Source organism: Vombatus ursinus, unplaced genomic scaffold, assembly GCF_900497805.2.
Source record: "Vombatus ursinus unplaced genomic scaffold, bare-nosed wombat genome assembly UNPS02015255.1, whole genome shotgun sequence".
Taxonomy (NCBI): Eukaryota; Metazoa; Chordata; class Mammalia; order Diprotodontia; family Vombatidae; genus Vombatus; species Vombatus ursinus.
Genome location: NW_020955033.1, coordinates 20,125,451 through 20,145,810, shown reverse-complemented (window position 1 = coordinate 20,145,810; position 20,360 = coordinate 20,125,451). Strand labels below are relative to the sequence as shown.

The following is a 20,360-nucleotide window of genomic DNA, read 5'->3' as shown; positions in this document are numbered from 1 at the left end:
GAAGTAGAAAGACATAATAGGTTACCTGCCAATCTTACCAACATTTAAGGTGCGTGGATAAATTGGGGGAAAGGAAATGGAGGGCTTAATTCCCAAATGACTAAAAGCAACAGAAACAAGTCTGTAAGCATGATACTGTAGAAAGGGTATTAACCCTTTAACAAGACCTGGGTTCAAATTTCACATCTCATGTTATAGCTTGTGTAGCCTTGGGCAAGTCCCTGGACCTCAGTTTCCTCATCTGTAAAATAAGGGGGTTAGACTAGATGATCTCTGAGGTTCCTATGAGTTTTGTTTTCTCAGCCCCTTCACCTCCACACTATAGCCATAATATGACTTTACTGACAATGAGAGGTTCCCTCTGAAATGTAGACTGATTTGCTCTACTCACTGAGTGGTCTGGTCAGGGTGAAAAGGAAGGAGAAGTGTTTCTGTGCTTACCAGGAACGTAGCATTAGGGGAACACTGTTCAAAAGGATCTGCCTGTGTCTTATCATTCCCACCAGTGGGAACAAGGACTTGAGTTTGCAAAATGGCCACTACTTCTCAGGCCACCTTTTGATATACAATACAGTCAGTTAAAAAAGAATTGCATCATTTGAATCCTGTCTCTCATCCACTCTTGTGGGTTCAATGGAGACCCTGATTATTTTAAACAGCGTTTATTGTATTTAATACATTATAAAATTTGAAAAATTGTAGGAAAGCCGCAGATTCAAACCAGAGCAAACTCTAACAAGTAATAATTCTGGCCCCTTTGCAAAACTGTCAGTTTAAAAACAACATGATGTTCACATTGGCGAGGCAGACGAAAAGGTGAGACTTTGTACAAGCTACGTTTTAAACTTTCAGTCTAACAACTTTCAGATGCAATGTGCTTGTGAATGGGGTTCTGAAGTCCTGAACTGTCCCCTCTTCAAGAGAGGCTCTGAGCCTCCATCTGCAAAGGAACTCAATTCAACGTATAAAAAAAGAAAAGAAAAAGTGAGGGGAGAAAGAAAAAGAGAGAAAGAGAGAGAGAAAGAGAGAGAGAGAGAGAATGAATGGATGGCTGTTTGGCAATGGAAAACGTAAGGAGATTGTGTCCTCACCGGTCATGGCTTGTTTATTGATAAGCAGGCCTCAGGAAGGCCTAGGACACTTAATGGCCATCACAGCACCAACTTCAGCTACCACATCATCATCATTATTATTATTATTTTTTTTTTTGCATTTCCTACCTTTTGACATATATATATATATTTATATATTTTTTACACCTTGAGGTTATTATTACTATTCCAATTGTTCCCATATGAATACAGGTATGGTCTCTATTTGATATAAATGTGTCTTTATTAGATTTTCATTCCAGGACTTGGTTAGGTGTCCCAGCTGCACATGAATGTCCCTTTTTTCCTTTCCTTTTCTTTCTTTCTTTTTTTTTTTTTTTTGCATAAGAAACATGTCCGTTCAGTCCAGAGGCTCCTGCTTTATTCGAATGACGGAGGGTGCGCGAGATGTCCGTCTGAGTTCTCGTCTGAGTACGTATTCACTGAATTGGGAAGAGTCTACCCCTCCTCCACAGGAGCCCACAATTTCAAAGCCTCTTTGCTGCAACCTCTCAAGTACCTGGAAGAGATAAAGGTACACACTCAGGTGGGGAGGGAAATGGACCACTGGCCACAAGGAATGAGAGGAACACCAAGGTGGTCTTGTCACTCTGTAACAGCGTTATAGTGATGCCTATTTTGTTAATCCGCAGGTCTAGTAGTTCTCACAAAAGCCCCAGGTAGTCTTTTCAAGGCCAGAAGCACCTATATTTATTCCTTGCTAGGCACTGTGCTAAGTGCAAAGAAAAAAAAAAGGCAAAAACATAGTGTGCCCTCAAACAGCTTACATGCTGATGTCAACTAATTTCTTTCTTTTTTTTTTTTTTTGGTGAGGCAATTGGGGTTAAGTGACTTGCGCAGGGTCACACAGCTGGTAAGTGTCAAGTGTCTGAGGTCGCATTTGAACTCAGGTCCTCCTGACTCCAAAGCTGAAGCTCAAGTCTCTGTGCCACCTAGCTGCCCCTAATTCGAGGTTTGCAGAGAGACAAAAGCACCCAAGTGAAGCTTCATTCACATTTAATACTGCTCTATATCTAGCTGGCCCCAGACCATGCTCCACATTCTATCCAGATACCCACCAGGGCCTACCCAGGCATCTTGTCATCTGCCACATCCCCTCTTGCTCTGGGGATACTAATCAGAGCAGTACTAACATTGATGTTGGCCAGGGTGTGACAATGAGGACTGCCTCATGATGCCTAGGGCTCCACAAGACATCTTCCCCAATAGAATATAAGCTTCTTGAGCTTAGGAACTATCTCACTCTCGCATCTGCATCTCTTTGCTTTTCACTGTGCCTGCCATACTGCAGGCATCTGACTCTTTTTCATTCATTCATTTCAATCCTCACCTTCCTCTTAAAAAAAAAAGAGTTTTATTGACATGTTTTGTTTTACATGAAAAACATTTCCAGATTAGCACTACTCCATGAGAGGTTGCTTATAACAAAGTAAAACAATTAAGCAAATGTAACAATACAGTGACCTTATCTGAAAGTACATGCAACGTTCCACATCTTTAGTGTCCCTCACCCCCCACCAATCTCCACTGCCACCCTTCTATTTTATTTATTTTTTTTATTTTTAGGCAATTGGAGTTAAGTGACTTGCCCAGGGTCACACAGCTAGTAAGGGTCAAGTGTTTGGTCTGAGGCTGGATTTGAACTCAGGTCCTCCTGACTTCAGGGCTGGTGCTCTATCCACTGTACCATGTAGCCGCCCCCACTTTTCTTTTTTAAAGCGTTATTTAAAAAAAAATCAATACAAATTGATTGTCGCTATCATCTACACACTCCATTGAAAAAATAAAAAATAAAAACAAATTCCTTGTAACAAATATGTAGTTAAGCAAAAAAAAAATTCCTTCAATAGCTGGATGCCAAAAAATATATATAGTCTCATTCTATATCTATACCCTAAATCTAGCACCTATTAGAAGATATGTTTCATCATCTTTCTCTGGAATCACAGATAGTCATTGTATTGATCATATTTCTTACAGTTTTCAAAGTTGTTCGTCTGTTGTTGTTGTTGTATTAATTATTCTCCTTGTTCTGCTCATTTAATTCCTTATCAGTTTATAAAAGTATTAAAAATTATCCATTTTCATAACATTGATATTACAGTACAAATTGTTCTTCTGAATCAGCTTATTTCATTGTGCATTAGTCTATAAGTCTTTCCATGTCTCTTTGAAATTATCTAATTCCTCATTTCTTATAACAAAGTACTCCATCACATTCAATATACCATAATTTATTCAGCCATTCATCAGATGATGGACATGCCTTTAGTTTTCATTTTTTTTGCCACCAAGAAAGCCTCTATAATTATTTTGGGACTTGCCCAAAGCAATGAGAGTTTTTCCTATTTCTTTTAGGCAGAGACCTGGCACTGGTATAGTTGAGTCAATGTGCATATACAGTTGAATAACTGTGTACTTCCAGAATGGTTGTACCCATTCACAGGTCTACCAACAATGTATCAATGTGCCTGTTTTCCCACAACCCCTCTAACATTTATCATTTTCCTTTTTGGATTGTCAATCTGATGGGTGTGAAATGGAATCTCAGAAATGCTTTAATTTGCATTTCTCTAATTAGTAATGATTTAGAGTATTTTTTCCACAACTGCTTGTTTGTATCCTTAGACCATTTAGCAATTGGGCAATGGCTCTTTCTATTATAAATCTGAATCAGGTCTTTATATATAGACTTTTTTCTCAGTTAATTGTTTCCCTTTTAACCTTAGCTTTATTAGATTTGTTTCTGCAAAAACTTTAAATTTTATACGATCAAAATTATACATTTTATCTTCTGTGATGCTATTATTCCTTGTCATAAACTTTTCTTCTATCCATAGATCTGATACACACATATATATATATATATATATATATATATATATATATATTTTACATTTATCTACTTTGCTCATAATGTAACTTTTTATATCTAGGTCATGTATCTATTTGGAGCTTATCTTGATATAAGGTATGAGGTATTGGTCTAAATCTAATTCCTTTCATACTGTTGCCCATTTTCCCCAGCAGTTTTTGTCAAATGTTTATTGTTCAGTCGTTTTCAGTTGCATCTGACTCTTCATGACTCCATTTGGGGTCTTCTTGGCAAAGATACTGGAGTGGTTTGCCATTTCCTTCTCCGGCTTATTTTATAGAGGAGGAAACTGAGGCAAACAGGGTTAAGTGGCTTGCCCAGGGTCACACAGCTAGTAAGTGTCTGAAACCAGATTTGAACTCAGGAAGAGGAGTCTTCCTGACTCCAGGACTGGCACTCTGTGTACTATCGCACTAGCTAGCTGGTCTTTTGTCATATGGTGAGTTCTTATCCCAGAAGTTGGAGTCTTTGTGTTTATCAAGTACTACGATACTAGATACATTTGCTTCTGTACATGGTATACTTAATCTGTTCCGATGACTGTTACCTCTATTTTTTAGCCAGTGAATATTTGTTTCGAAAATCTCAGCTTTGTAGTATATGTTGAGATTTGGCATGGCTATGTTCTCTTCATTCTCCTTTATTATTATTGTTATTGTTGTTGTTGTTGTTGAGATTCTTGGCCTTTTGGATCTCCATTTGAATTCTGGTTGTTTTTTTTTTTCTTTAGTTTTATAAAGTAAGTCTTTGGTAGTTTGATGGTGTGACATTGAATAAATAATTTAGGTAGTATTTTCATTTTTATTGACTCCTATCCATGAGCAACTGATATTTTCTAATTATTTAGGTCTGTCTTTATTTCTGTAAACAGTAGTTTACACTTATATTTATATAATTCTTGTGTTTATCGTGGTGGTAGATTCCTAATTATTTCATATAGTCTAGTTATTTTAAATAAGATTTCTTTTTTTATCGCTTCCCACTGGTTTTTTTTTTTCTGTATTACATAGACATCCTAATGATGTGGGTGGATGTTTTATATTCTGCTAAAGTTACTAATTAGTTCAATTAGTTTCTAATTTACTTTCTAAGGTTATCTGCAAAAAGTAACAATTTTGTTTCTTCATTCCTATTAGTTTTATGGTTATAGCCAGTATTAATAGTACTATGTCAAACAGAAATGGTGACAATGGATATCTTTGTTTCACCTTTAATTTTTTGGAAAGTATTCTAGTTTATCTCCATTTTATATGATGGTAACTCTTGGTTTTAGATATATACTAACTACCTTTTAAAAAAAGGTCCATTATTCCCATGTTTTGAAATAGAAATGGGTATTTTATTTTGTCAAAAGCTTTTCTGCATCTATTCATATAATCATAATTTTTGTTGATTTTATTAATAAACAAAATCTGATTAATATTTGTTATTATTATTTATTACTAATGTAGTTAATTAAGCTTATAGATTTCCTAATATTAAACCAACCTTGCATTTCTGGTATAAATTCAACATGATTATAGTTATATGTTATTTTAGCTTTTTTACTAATATTTTATTTAAACTTTTTACATCAATGCTCATTAGGGATATTGGTCTGCAGTTTTCTTTTTCAGTTTTGACTCTCCCTGGTTTATGTATTAAGATCATATTTGTGTCACAACAAGAATTTGGTAGGCTCTCTTCTTTTACTATTTTTTCCCAAACAGTTTGTATAACTTTGGAATTAAAATTTTTTGAATGGTTGATATAATTCACTTGTGAATAAGTCTGGTCCTGGAGTTTTTTTCGCTTTCAAGTTCATTGTTCCATTTCTTCCTTTGAAATTGGATTAAATTCTTCATTTCCTGTTCTGTTATTGTGGGTATCATATTTTTGTAAATATCAATTTATTTCATTTAAGTTGTCAGTTTTATTGGCATACTCTAGGGCAAAATAGTTTCTAATAATATCCTTTATTCTTCCATTGTGAATTCTCCTTTTTCATTTTGAATACTGGTAAAAATTAGCTTAATGCTTCATCTTTTTAAAGTGACTCAATTCTCATCTACATAAACTGAAGTAATTACTTCTGCGTAACTTCTATTTGCCACATTCAGTAAACTAAATACTTGGTGATCTGAACACGAATGCTGACCTTTATGTTTGGCTAATCCATTGCAGAGAAGATGATTTTCTATGACATGATAAAGGAAACGAAAAATTAAATCTTTTGAACAGGTGATTCCTTTTAGGAAGTGATGGGAAGAGGAGTAGCAGACTACTTATTTAAATTAGCCCCTAAAACTGGAGCGTTCTGGCATAGGTAAGCTGGTTTGAAAGCAGCAAAGACTTCCAAGCACAAATTGTATTTATGTATGTGGAAATGGAATAAGTCAGCAATAATCTAGGTAATGACAATACGGTTTGTCCAGTTTCTCAGCTTATCCTCCTTTGCATGCTTTATCTTTTCTTACTATTGTTCCAGGTTCCTAATCATGAGACAATATTTCATACCTGAATTTGCATGATTTATGTAATTTCAAAATTGCATGGGTTGTCTCGAAATTGGGAACCTTGAAGAGTGGAGACAGCAAAGGCTGCAGTGTATTATCAACAATGACTTGCACACAAGACATGACATAAAAGGTATCAGCAAATATAGGTGTGACTGGATGTGGAGGTTGGCCATTCATGAAGCATGAGTGGGAGATACCACAAGGACAGCCTGAGAACTACACTGGTGCCCACAAACTAGAAAAAGAATCAGAAGAGGGCTTTTAGAATGCTGAGGGTGGTTTTATGGAGAGATATGAATGGAAATCACACAGGCTGGAGAAGCCATGGACAGACTGTAACCTATATTGGCAGATCATGGGTCCATCAATGTCTTTCTTTGCCTCTATAGTCTCTCTGTCTCTCTTTTCGTAGGTACGTAATAAAATTTACATATATTATATATACACACATACATACACACTTTTATATATGTATATATGATTGTCTAAGTTTTCAGTCAGGCATATATAAATGTTACTATTCTATGTTATTTAAGATCAAACAAATGAAGTTATCTCCAGTCTCCAAAATCAAATATCAGGCATTTAAAAGAACTTTAGCTTAGCCAGTGCACATCTGGTATTTTAAACAGGAAAATATTGGTTCTCCTGAAATTCTAGATACACGAGTTAGAAAACTGAGCTAGGGAGGAACTTCCATTTCTCATTTAGAGATTCAACATATACAACACTTAAAAGGATTTCTGAGTGCAGTTAAATTACTTCTGAATCACTAGAAGGGCTTTCATGATATTTAAAAAGTAGCAATTCAATGAAAAGTGGGCTCTTAACTTCATTTCTTCATTTACCATTCCTCAGGACACATGGCCTACCAACCTGAGAAACAGTTTATTAGGTAAGACCAGAGAGTGAGTATATATATAAAAAATTATAACTGCAAAGCTGGCAAATTTGATTTTTTTAATAGAATAGAGATAAGGTGCTGTAAGGAAATGTTTATCAAGTTACCCCTCAGTGCTCTGATTCTATTAGTAAATTAAAAATTTATGCAGGTACCAATTTACTTAGTAATTGGACTGATGAAATAAACCTCCAAGTTATTGTTTTATTATCATTAAATAAAAAATTCATATTTTGAGCTCTGAAGTCTTTGTATCTATATGATAAAATCTTGAAATGTATATGGTGATGTAAGGTTTGTAAAACCCTTTCCTCCCAACAACTCAGACCCCATTTTACAGATGAGGACACAGAGGCTGTGGAGCCAGGACTCAATTGGCAGTCTCCTGACGACAAGATCGGAGGTTTTCCCACTATACTAAGCTGCTTCTTAACTATATTTGAGGAGAAACATAACCTGTTCAGATGTTTGGCATCTAATGAGGCCAAAGAAGAGCTCACTTTGAGGAGACATTCCTAGCACAGACAGGAATGTAATCTCTCTATGAGACTTGACTAATTGGCTTTTGCCAAGAGTTTCTTTGACACTATTTGGAAAACAGCTACAAAGGTCCAGAAAGGTTTTGGGGAAAGCCCTTAAGCCCGACAGCCTCTGTGTCTTCTGTAGGATGGTGCCAACAGAGTCATGACTGAGATGATTCCTAATCCTGACAAGCCTAACAGTCATATCGTCATGAATTTAGAATGTCACAAGATGAGTCTGCCTCCAAATGAAGCCCAAAATTGTGCTCCCCAACCTTGAGTGTTTAAAAATGATTTCTAACAGTGCCCCCAGTTCTTGCTGCCGATGAACGTTTGTGTGACTTACATTTTCACATCTAATACTACAGAAGCTTTGGCTTGCCAGGATGGTCCCCTTTCCCATTGTCACTTTTTGAGGCTCACAGCTGTGCCCTACAGTGTAGACCCAGGAGGAAAGCTCCACTTTCCAGATCTAACTGGAATGATCTGGTAAACCTGCCATGCAACTGGATTTAAGCCTCTGACTCATTGGGCTGGGAGAGAGGCCAAAGGTTCAGGAGGGCACTATGGACCTGTAGGGTCCTGGGCACAAAGGGATGGCTTCATTTCTCCTGTAGGGGAAGGAGTGGAACAGGGAGGGGAGGCCGAAAAGCTACAGAGGTTCAGGGAGGAGGCAGGTATCTAATCTCTGGTGGCCGCCCTGTGCAAAGACATCCATGGGATGTTTTCTGAAGGACCATTTTCTGCCCTGGGAAGGATCTGCTTCAGATTTTTCAGATTCTGCCACATATATGGGTCTCTTTGCAATGGGCAGAGATGGATGTCACGTGTCAGGGGGTTAAGGAACTTTGAGGGAAGCTATCTTGATTAATATTTTGCGTAATTAATCCTGAACAAGAGCTGAAACCATTTATTGTGTTTAATTCAACTTTTATAAGTTATTTTGTCCATGACTCCAAGCAGATTAGCATAGCTGAGCTGATATAGTATTGGCCTCCAACGCAGAATACGTGTTTTGAGTTCTGCCTTTATCTCTGATTATGTAAGCTTGGATACATCATTTAACCTCTTTTTCCGTGACCTAGTTTCTTTCTGTAAAATGACGGTAACAGAGATACCTGCTTACCATATGGAGATAAGGGCATGTATAAACTTTTTGAGATCTTTGTATAAGTAATATTATATCCAATTTCAGAAAATATTTATTAAGCACCTATTATGTACAAAAGAACAACAGCTGGCACTGGAGATACAAATTTGAAACAAACAAACCAACGCCAGTCCCCGTCCTCAAGAATCTCCTAATCTGATAAACTTTAAATGAACCCATGGTCAAATAGTGTAGCCTTCTTAAGTCAATATGCGATACACCGCGTACCTGAACTGAGTTGAGGTGACAGTATCCATTCAATGGAAATCTGATGACATGCGTTGAGTCGTGATTCCAACCTGCGTTGACCGAATTACACATCACATCTCCAATTTCTGGGAACACCTCTTCTATCAAAGATTTATCACCACTGAGCGTAATCCTCTCTCCGAGGTCTGGGGCAACTCGTACCACTAAGCATTCACAGGGTCTAGAAAAGCGACCATTTTCCCGATCCTGTTTCCATCTTTCCATCTCCATTAACATGGGTTGAAGCTGAAAGTACTTTGCCTCTTCATATAATAAAGTGTAGTCCTGGGAAAGAAGAGAAGGGTTTGGGGAAGAGATATTTTATTGTACTAAACTGTAATGAACAGTATGGCAAACTAAGAGCATTAAAAAAAACAAACACCTGCCTCTGTATAAAAACATCACTTTTTACTTTTGCTGTTGCACATTTTGTTGACTAGACTTTTAAATGAAATCATCTACATCTTTTTCTCATATTTCAAGTTTGCAAAGGCTAAAATAATTTCATGCAACCCAGAGTTAGCCTGCACAAAGTATGTACAGCATAATGAAAGGGTCAACGCCTTTGGGATAGTTTCATAGTCTGCATAATGACAAACACAAGGTAGGAAAACCTGTTTTAGCATGTAAAGAATTTAGAAAAGAGAGATTTTACAGATACAGATGTGTGTTCTGCTCTAAGAAAACTCAACGTGCCCTAAGTTAGAATGTACAAAACCGATACAATTGGGGAGATTTTTCAATTTAAGTAATAAGCCCTCTAATGCATTTTAAATTTCATTAGATTGACAAGAATATGATTTATGTTCAAAGTTCAGAGAAAAACCTATTGTGTAAAGTAAGGCACACCTGTAGGAAGAGATCTACTTTGCCATTCTTAATGAGAAAGCCTGCGCCTCCTGCCAACTCAGTGGTGGTGTGGCAAAATGAGATCACTGAGCTGACAGGTCAGAACAACATCAGGCCTCTTCATCCCATCTGGGCACAAGGCAAGCAAATACGTACTGGGGGAGGTGGGGGGAGAAGAGGAAGGAATTCTCAAGTGTTTGTGAACAGGAAGCCCATTTAGATTTTTTTACATAATTTTGTCTCTTGAAAAAAAAAAGAATTGATATTGATTTTAAAAATTATTCTAGCAAAAAGGTATTAATTAAAAATAAACACCCCAGAAGAGAGGGTGGATAGAGACAAAAAAGGAATGAGGAGGGAGAGTAGAAACAAGGTCAATGTTGTGTTTGATGGTAGCTATAGCCACAACCATCAGGGTGGGAGATGAGGGACAACCTGCCCAGGCATGTTCACGGTGAAAGTTTCCACCTTCGGGCATGGTCACTGCACAGTCCATGCAATGGCCTGGGGCTGCCAGGATGATTGAAATCTTTTTGGCCCAAGTGCTGATCATCCAAAAGGCCTTTATTATTTGGCATGTCCAATGCTGGAGTATATGGAGGAGAGGATGGAGATGAGTGAATTGTTTTTATTTTATTTTATTTTTGATTTGCCCTTTTGCTTTTGAGTCGATCAGAAACAGAATTACCCCAGGGCTTTAAAGGGAAAGCGGTGCTAGGAAAGCTCTTTTTCAGCATTTTACTCACACTATTTTACATGATTATAAGTCATAAAATAAGAGTTGCATGAAATGAGAAACTTTTACCAACTAAAAGGCAAGGGAAGGCGTCAGTCTCAAAACAGACGCGAATGGTAGCAGTAACTTTTATTTCTTCTCTTGCCCCATCATTTCCTAGCCAAATACCTTTAATTCCTATAATCTTTCCCCACATGACATGGCTTGCAGACCCTTCACCAACCTGGTTGCCTTTTTTCTGAACTAATTCAGTTTGTCAATGTTCTTCCTGAAATATAGCACTCTCAAAATTATTTATAGCAATATTCTCTGTGCTAGCAAAACCATGGAAGTAAAATGGTGCCTATTATTTGGACAATGGATGAACAAACTGTGGTATACAAATGCAATGGAATATTGCACCCTAAGAAATGACGAGAATGAAGAGTTCAGAACTGAATGAATGAATGCATAAGCATTTATTAAAGGCTTACTCTGTTCAAAGCTAAATGCTGGGGATACAGATCGAAAAGTAAGATGGTTCCTGTTTCCCAGGAGCTTACTTCTAATGGGAGTGACATCACATAGAGAAGGTTTCACTTACAAATCAGATAACTGGAAGTGCTGCCCCTCCCATGCTCTTGGGCTTACTTGCCATTCATAAGATTTGTATGAACTTATGCAGAGTAAACAGAACCAAGGGACACAAAAATGTGAAAGGAACATTGAAAGGCATTGGAACTCTGATCAGTGCAATGACCTAACTTGCCTGCTGCAGACTGATGGTCCATAAGGCATGTGTTAACAGATGTGGCCAATGCTAGCGCAGGTTTTGCTTCACTAGAACTTCTCTGTTGGGAAGTGGAAGTGATACCAAACAAAAAACTATCAATAAAACATTTTTTAAAAAAGATAACCCCCAGACACAAACAGGATAGTGGCTTACAAGGGCTACTGCCCAGGTTTACAGTACTCAAAAATGGAAAACACTGGGGGCAGTGATGGAGGTGGCATTCTGAGCTGAGCTAGGGTTGGGCAACCAATAGGATTCCAACTCAGATCCTAAGAGAAAGGGCATCAATCATCTCTCTAAGTGGGTCTTATGAACTTCCTGGAGCCTGGGCTACCCTCTCTTTTATGACAACAGTTAAGTATTGACTTAGATAAATTTCTCCCTTATTAGAAAAGACTCCAGGTACCAAAAGGATTTAAAAATGGAAAGTCATAACAAAGTGAAGATATACACTTCTGCTCATTTTTCCTGTTTCTGTGAGATTTAATTTCATGGAATGGCGTGGGAGGCTCAGATGCTAGCCCTCTGGAAAGGTCATGTTTTTCTAGAACACAGAATCTTAGGCAGGGAAAGAACCCTGGAAGTCCATTCAGTCCTATCTCGTGCAGGAGTCCCATCTCTAACATACCCAGGAGGTGTTCATTCAGCCTCTACTTGAGCATTTTTCGTGATGAGAAGCTTATTACTTCCAGATAAATTCAACAAATATTTAATAACCCACACTATAATATACTTAAAGCATACATACACAGAGTGTGTGAAGTACATATGTTAATATACTGTGCTGGATAGCTAGAAAGACAAATAAAACATGATTCCTGCTTTCAAGCTAATGGAGCAGCTAAGATAATATGTACCACCTCTATCCCTCCATGTATGTACATACATACACCTACAGCTACAAAACAAAATGGAATGCGATAAATACATAAAGATGCAAAATGCTAGGAGAATTTAGAGGCAGGGGCACAAGGAAGATCACTTCATTTTTGCACAGACTTATTGGCTAAAAATGCTTCCTCATTTTAGGCCAAAGTCTGTTTTCCTTTAACTTTCATCCACTAGTCCTACTTCTGCCTTCTGTAGCTCTAGTCTTGTTTAGTCTATTAGTTGTGACTGACTCTCTGTGATCCCATTTGGGGTTTTCTTGGCAGAGATACTAGAGTGGTTTGCCACTGCCTTCTTCAGCTCATTTTACAGTTGAGGAAACTGAGGCAAACAGGGTGACGTGACTTGCCCAGACAGTAAGTGTTTAAGGCTGGATTTGAACTCAGGTCCTCCTGACTCCAGTCCTGGCATTCTATCCACTGCCCCATATGGCATGGGAGGTTCAGATGCCTTCTATAACTACACAAAACAAATCTAATCTTTTAACCATGTGATGCCCCTTAAAATATTTGAAGATGGCTATGATGTCTTTGTGTCTTCTCCTCCCAAAGTTAAACAGTGACTTGTCACTCTCCTTCAGGATATACTCTAGTTTGCCAATGTCCCTCTTAAAGTGTGTCACCAGGAAGTGAAAGCAGCGCTCCAGATGAGGTGCATGAAGTCTGAGCAGTGCAGGGTAGGATGAAAGTATTATCTCCCTTGATCTTGACATCATACTTTTATTAATTGAACCTAAGAGTGTATTAGCTATTTTGGCAGCCACATCACACTGGTGACTCATATTGAAATTGTAGTCAATGTATGCCCTTGAGTCTTTTTCACATTGATGTTAAGCCAGGTCGCTCCCATTTTGTACTCGCAGAGTTGGTTTTTCAAACTCAAGTGCAAGACATTACATTTATCTTATTTTAATTTCCTCTAGTTAGCTTCACCCCTGTATTTCAAGCCTGTCAACAGCATTTTGATTCTGTCATCTGATGCATTAGCCATCCCTCTTAGCTTTGTGTCATCTGCAAATATGATGAAATGATGCCCTCTCAGTCTTCATCCAAGTCATTGATAAAAGTGTTGAATAGGACAGGACCAATTACAGGGCCCTTTGACATGCCACTAGACTTTCCTCCAGCGTAATATCAATCCACTATGAACCTTCTATGGATACAGTTGTTCAATCAGCTACGAATAAATCTGTATTATCATATTACCTATATTTTTCCATCATGTGAACAAACATATAATGGGAATTTTTGTAAATGGTAAATGGTAAATGTAAATGGTAAATTGTAAATGTAAATGGTAAAATTCAGGTACACACCTACTTCATTTCCCTCAGGGCAGCTAGGTGGTACAGTGGATAGAGCACTGGGCTTGGAGTCAGGAAGACCTAAGTTCAAATCCAGCCTCAGACATGTACTAGCTGTGTGACCCTGCAAAAGTCATTTGACCCCTATTTGCCTCAGTTCCTTATCTGTAAAATGGGGATGCACTGGAAAAGAAAATGACAAACCACTCCAGTATCTCTGCCAAGAAAACCCGAAGCACAAAGTCCGAGGGATAACACAGAGTCAGACATGACTGAATGACTGAACAACAAAACTGCATTTCCTTCCCTATGGATCAGTCTAATAATTTCATAAAAAATCCAAATGATAACCTTTCTAAACAGAACTATTTATAGTTGCTCTATCTGTAATAGTAAACGATTGTGAACAACCAATCCCTCCAATAGTTAGAGAATGGATGAATAAATGATGACATAGTAATGATACAGCATTACTCTATCAATGTGTGGATAGAAAACTGGACTTGGAGTCAGGAAAACTTGGATTTAAGTCCTGCCTTTGGAACATATTATACTATCTGGCTGTGTGAGCCTGGGGAAGTGTGACCTGGAGAAGGAGCTTGACTTCACTGTGCCCCCAGCCCATTGTCTAAGACTATGAGCTATAGAACAGTTGTGAATCTGTTTTGTAGAGGAAGTTTTCTCACTAGGACTTCCCTAGACCAATGAAAATAACCAAAGCAATCCAAAAAAATTTGATGTAATGGAATATCATGGTATCATAAATAATAATAAATACTGACATGCAAATACAGAGAAACCTATATGGGATAATACGATGTGAAGTCAGCAGAACTAGAATGGAATAAACATGGACTATAACTCTATGTTACAACTGACTGCATGTACCAGTGGTCTTCGTTCTCCTTCCAGTAGTAGCAGTATTATGAGATAAGTCCAGGGGACCTCTGATCTTTAGCCTTCTACCATCCATCTACACTATATGTATCTTGTATATGCCTGGTTCTTTACATGTTGTTTTCACTATTAAATGTAAACTTCTTGAAGGCGGGGGCTGTTTTTGCCTTTCTTTGTATCCGTGTCACTTAGCCCCAGCACACAGAAATACCACTGACTATAGTACAAGTGATTTTGTCATTGTGGGAAATTCCTCTGCTGATGCAGACTGCAATTTATTGTCACTCAGGCGAGTCTTTGGGAATTTTCTGAGGCTCAGAGAGATTGGGGAGTTAGTGTCAGAGATGGGATTTGAATCCTGACTTTTAGGTATAATACTCTAGCCAATAGGCCATGCCTTCTCTCTCACCATAAATAAGAAGACAAGAAAGAAAGAAGGAAAACAAGGCCAGAGGTGATGGCGTTTTGGAGAGGCTTGACAAGGAACCATACTGATTGGGTATTTGTAAATTCAATTGGTTCTGCTTTTTTAAAGGCTAAGGGGCTTGTGTATGATTTTCCCCTTTGAGATGTTTGGTTTTTTTGTTGACAGTTATTAAATTGATAACAAAACTTTTTAATGGAAATGAATCCAGTTTGTCATGATTTACTCTTACAGAACCCATGATATCTCCTAGGCAATGAGGAAAGACTGAGTAGATATGAGAACTCTACATTTTCAATATGAAGAAAGACTCAAAACAGGACTTCACTGGGACCCTCAGGAAGCCTCAACTCGCTCTGGATGTTAGCCTCGCTCCCACCATTATTATAGTGAGTGATCCTCTTTCGTGTTCCTCCTTGGTTATTGTAACTCGCACCATCTTCTGAACACATTCTCACCAAATTAGAACCCAGTAGAGATTTTCCCTGCATAGATACATTGGTTTCTTTAGATGACTGCCCTACTTCTTTCTTCTGAGGATCATCTGTGATTATATTATTAGAATTTCATTTTTAGAGTTCTCCTTTACTGAGTCATATTTTTTGGTCATGAGATCATGCTTATTGTTCCTTTGGACTTTTGGAAATATGCTTCCACAGAATCTTGGGTACATGTCTGACTGTGGACTTTAAGAGGGCACAGCTACTTCTTCCCAAGGCTCCAGCTCCTCTCATGTCACTGGCCAGTTCTTTCTCCTTTCTGATTAAAAGTAAGTCCAGCTTAGCAGTTGCCCTTCTGGTTTCTCCTAGCTTCCTAGTGAGATTGTCTGTGAGGTTAAGTGAACAATTTATTAGAAAGCCTGACTTAGCAGGATGAGTTTTCCAATAGATTTTTTTTGTGGCTAGTCAGAGGTCCATCTATCATCTTCACCCTAAAAGTGGACTACTCCCCTGAACTTCTGTCCCCATGGTCCCTTCTTCTAATTAGGTGGTTCCAACTCCCTGACCCTAAATTAACATTTTTAAAATGCAATTTTATTTTCAGTTTTCAATTCTTTCCCTCCTCTTCCCCTATACAGAGAAAGCAAGAAAAACAAAACCTATTACAAATATGTATAGTCAAGCAAAACAAATTCCCACATTGAACATGTCCAAGAAAAAAAAAAAAGCTCACTCTGCACCCTCAGTCCATCACTTTCACCTGGAGGTGGGTGGCATGGAGCATGTTTCATCAGGAATCTTCAGGAACTGTAGCTGATTCTTGTGTTGATTAGAGTTCTAAAGTCTTTTAAAGTTGTATGCCTTTACAATGTCATTGTTATTGTATAAAATGCAGAACCTCCATTTTAAGGAAAATGCCCAGGTCAGCCATGTCTTTATTCTTCTTCAGGTTTCACTCCAAAGAGCAGGTACCTCCTCCTCATCCCCTGCCTTCACTCCCCGCCCTCTCTTTCCAGCTCCCCCTTTCAGCTTCCTTTTATGTACTGTCTTCATTAGAAGAATGGAAGCTTGTTGAGGGCTTGGATTATCTTTTTATTTGTATTTGTAATCTAAGCACTTAGCATAGATTTTGGAATATGTTATTTGCTTAATAGACGCTTGTTGATTTGACTGTAGTATCTATCCTTCCCTTTGTCCAATTAAAGGCTATCATGTTATTCTGAATATACATGTAATCACTGAGGCTCAGTTCACTTCACACCTGGATATTTTAATATGTAAACCAGAGAATGTATTAATTCTAAAGCAGGGATTCTTATCCTTTTTTTCTGTCATGTATCCTTTTGACAGTCTGGTAAAACCTATGGATATTATCTCAGGATAATTATGTGTAAATGCATTAAAAAATTCATTGGATTGCAAAAGAAACCAACTATATTGAAATACAGTTGTCAAAATGTTAAAAAAAAAAGTTCATGGACTCCAGGTTAAGAACTCCTGGCCCAGGGTATTATTTTCTAAAATGAGGTTCTTGGTTTTAAAACAGTTTAGGTAGGGCTCATAAAGGTTAAACAAACAAACAAACAAACAAGGACTTAGTCTTAGAAGGACCAAAACCTTAGAGAAATAAATAAAAGAGTTAAATAGAAAATGCTAAGGAAAAAGAGGAAAAATTATGAAGCGTATTCACATTCAAGATATCTATGCAGAAAAGTTTCGGAATGAATAGTCTTCAAAGACATTTCCAAAATGTCCAAAGACAATTAATGGTTGAAAAGGGGAATAAATGGTGGTGGTTTAAATGGCATCTTTAAAGATAAAGTTATTCAGGCTGCTAATTAGGAATCTGGCTCAGATATAGCTTTTATAGAAATGAAATATTAAAGGACGATGGATAATTTACAGACTTAGGCATTTACAGTTTTAATACACTTACTAAATTATTATAGAATTAAATATAAGGAAAATAAAAGTAAGTAATAAAAAAATCCTCCCTTTTTGCCACTCCCCAGCATAATATAATCCCTTAACTTCCAAAATGCCTTGTTCCTTTGTCAGTGTCAGGAGGCAATGAGTGACAAGGAGAAAGTACTTCTTAGAATGTTTAGGGAAGGGCAAAAAGAGGATTTACATGTTTTTTTCTAGACTCAAAACTATCTTGAATATCCAGGGAATATTACTATTCAGTTCTCAGCTACTGTTGTTTAGTGACCCAGAATATCTCTTACCCTCAAATGATCGTTCTAGAAACATTCAACTTCTTCATCATCATCATCATCATCATCATCATCAATCATCATCATCACTAGCATTTGTATAGTGTTTTAAGGTTTACATAGCACTTTATATAAGTTATCTCATCTGGCCCTATGAGGTAAGTGCTATTATTATTCCCATTTACAGTTGAAGAAACTGAAGCTAAGAAAGTTGAAGTGACTTGTCCAGGATCACCTAGCTAATAAGTATGTGAGGCAGGATTTGAATGCTGGTCTTCCAGACTCTTAAGTTCAGCACTTTATCCACTGCATCACTCAGCAGTCAGAAGATATGTTGTACTGAAATTTAATGCTATTAATACCTAGGGGACAAGAAAACTATCTCAAGCATTAGGCTTTATGTCACTTAAAAAAAACCCCATAGACTATAGATAAATTCTAAGCCAATTTAAAAGGTTTGTTCTGTACAAAGAATTAGTATATGATCTAGGAGAAAGGGCCTTAAAATAGGGCCTTTGTATGTGGATGAGGAGGTTATCTGTCTGGGTTCTAAAGATCTCCAGGGAGAGATTCCTCAGGAATTTTGTTCCAGGGCTTAACTACAATCAGCAAGTTCCCCTTAGACAGTATCTAATCTAAATTCTCCTTTGCAATTTAAATTCACTGCTCCTAAGTCTCCTTTGCAGGATCATCATCATTCCCATCCCACCCCATATGAAGAAATGTATCCCAGGCCTCTCTTTGTACTGAGCCCTCCTGCTTTCACTCTGTATTCTCTTTCTTGACCATGTCCTTAGCTCATGTCGATGTAGATGACTCTCAAATCCCTCCCTACTTCTCTCCTGGGCTCTGTTTCTGCATCTTTAATTGCCTGCAAATATATCCCATTTAGATGTCCCACAGGCATCTTAAACTCAACATGTCCAAAATAGAATTCATTATTTTCCCTTTTCTAAATCCCCAAACTCCTTCAAACTCCACCCCCCCCCTTATTTTATGGTGAGCACCACTATTTTTCTAGCTACCCAAGATCACAACCTAGGAATGATTCTCAGTTCTTGACTCTCATTCACCCCGTTGCTACCACCTGCCCCCCCAGGTCCCAAATCTTGTTGATTTCACCTCCTCAATAATGTCCCCTTCTTCCACTCACACCACAACTACCCTAGGTTAGGCCCTCATTATCTGTCACTTGCCTTCTAGTTGGTCTTTGCCATCTCCAAGCTATATATTGGCAGACAGACAGAGCTATCTCTCCTGGTTCAAGGCTTCAGGGCTTTGTCTCTAGGATAAAATAAAACTCTTCCCTTTGATGGTCAAAGACTCAGAATGTAGCTCCAGCCTATCTTTTCAGACTGATTACACATTCCTCCTCCTCACACATTTCTCTGCCCTATCTGTGGTTCCCAGGTCCCACCTTGGAGCTTTTTGTACCAGTAGTCCCCATGCCTGCAATGCGCTCTCCTAGCTATCGCCAAGACACAGTTCGACATATCCTTCAAGAGACCTTTCCTGATTCCCCTGGTTGTGGAAATCACCTTGTACTGATTTTTTATGTATTCTGTATTTACTGATCTGTGAACATGTTATGTTGTTTCCTGCCCCCCGGGAGAGTAAGAACTGTTTCAAAGTTGTATCTGTATCCCCAGGGCCTAGCCCAGTACTTGCTATACAGTAGGGGATTAATATATTGTCTGATTGACTGATTAACTGGGGCCTTGCCATAGCTTTGCTCATGCTGAAGGACTGACTTGAAGGTAGCTTGTGATAAGATCCTTTGGTATTTCAGTAACTAAACCTGCTAAGATGTGGTCTATGTCTGGCTTGCCTTATACTGGATATGCAAAACAGAAAATATTTTGAGGTTCTAATGTGCTTTCTTTTACTGTCCTAAATGTGGTGGTCTATATTTAACACATCTTGGCTTCATTTTTGACAACTTGTGGGAGTATATCTGAATTCTAATTCAGTTGTCCTAGTCACAGGACTGATGACTCTAACTTAGTCATCCTCAAACTTAATGATTCGATTTAATTCAATCAACATATTAAGTTCCTACATAGTAGGCGCAAGGTGCTGGGCTCTACTCTGAGGATATAAAGTTGAAGAATGAGGCAGGGCCTGCCTTCAAAGGGCTTAGAGACTATCTTGTCAATACTGAAGTGCTATAAATGGATCATTGGGAGGCAGCACAACACCACATGTATGGTGATGGACCTGCAGGCAGGAAGACAGATCCTACTTTAGATACGTACTAGTTGCGTTATCCTGGGCAAGCCACTTTACACGAGCCTCAGCTTCCTCAGCTGTCAAAATGGAGATAATAAGGGTACCTATGCTTCCCCTCTGTGAGGACCAAATGATAGTAATGTAGGTAAAGTGCCTTGCAAAGGCACCTTTAAAGCAGCTTGAGTGTTGACTACGATATGCTTTCAGAAGAAATCTGATCCCAAAATACACCGAAAACAAGGAATTCCAAAACTTTCCTCTCACCACTTCAAAACACATTACATGTCTATACTGTCTGCA

General features: G+C 38.1%; 1 protein-coding gene across 2 annotated transcripts in view; it reads right to left on the bottom strand.

Annotated features, from left to right (window-relative positions):
• Positions 1-646: 646 nt before the first annotated feature.
• Positions 647-20,360, bottom strand: part of LOC114031931 (BTB/POZ domain-containing protein KCTD1) — a 122,002-nt gene continuing 102,288 nt past the window's right edge. For both annotated transcript variants that reach the window (XM_027847149.1, XM_027847148.1), the window contains exons 4-5: positions 9,286-9,591; positions 647-1,611 (exon numbers count right to left, since the gene is read on the bottom strand). In XM_027847149.1, the coding sequence (XP_027702950.1) occupies positions 1,453-1,611; positions 9,286-9,591 (465 nt within the window). In that variant the 3' untranslated portion in view covers positions 647-1,452. The remainder of the gene's footprint in view (positions 1,612-9,285; positions 9,592-20,360) is intronic.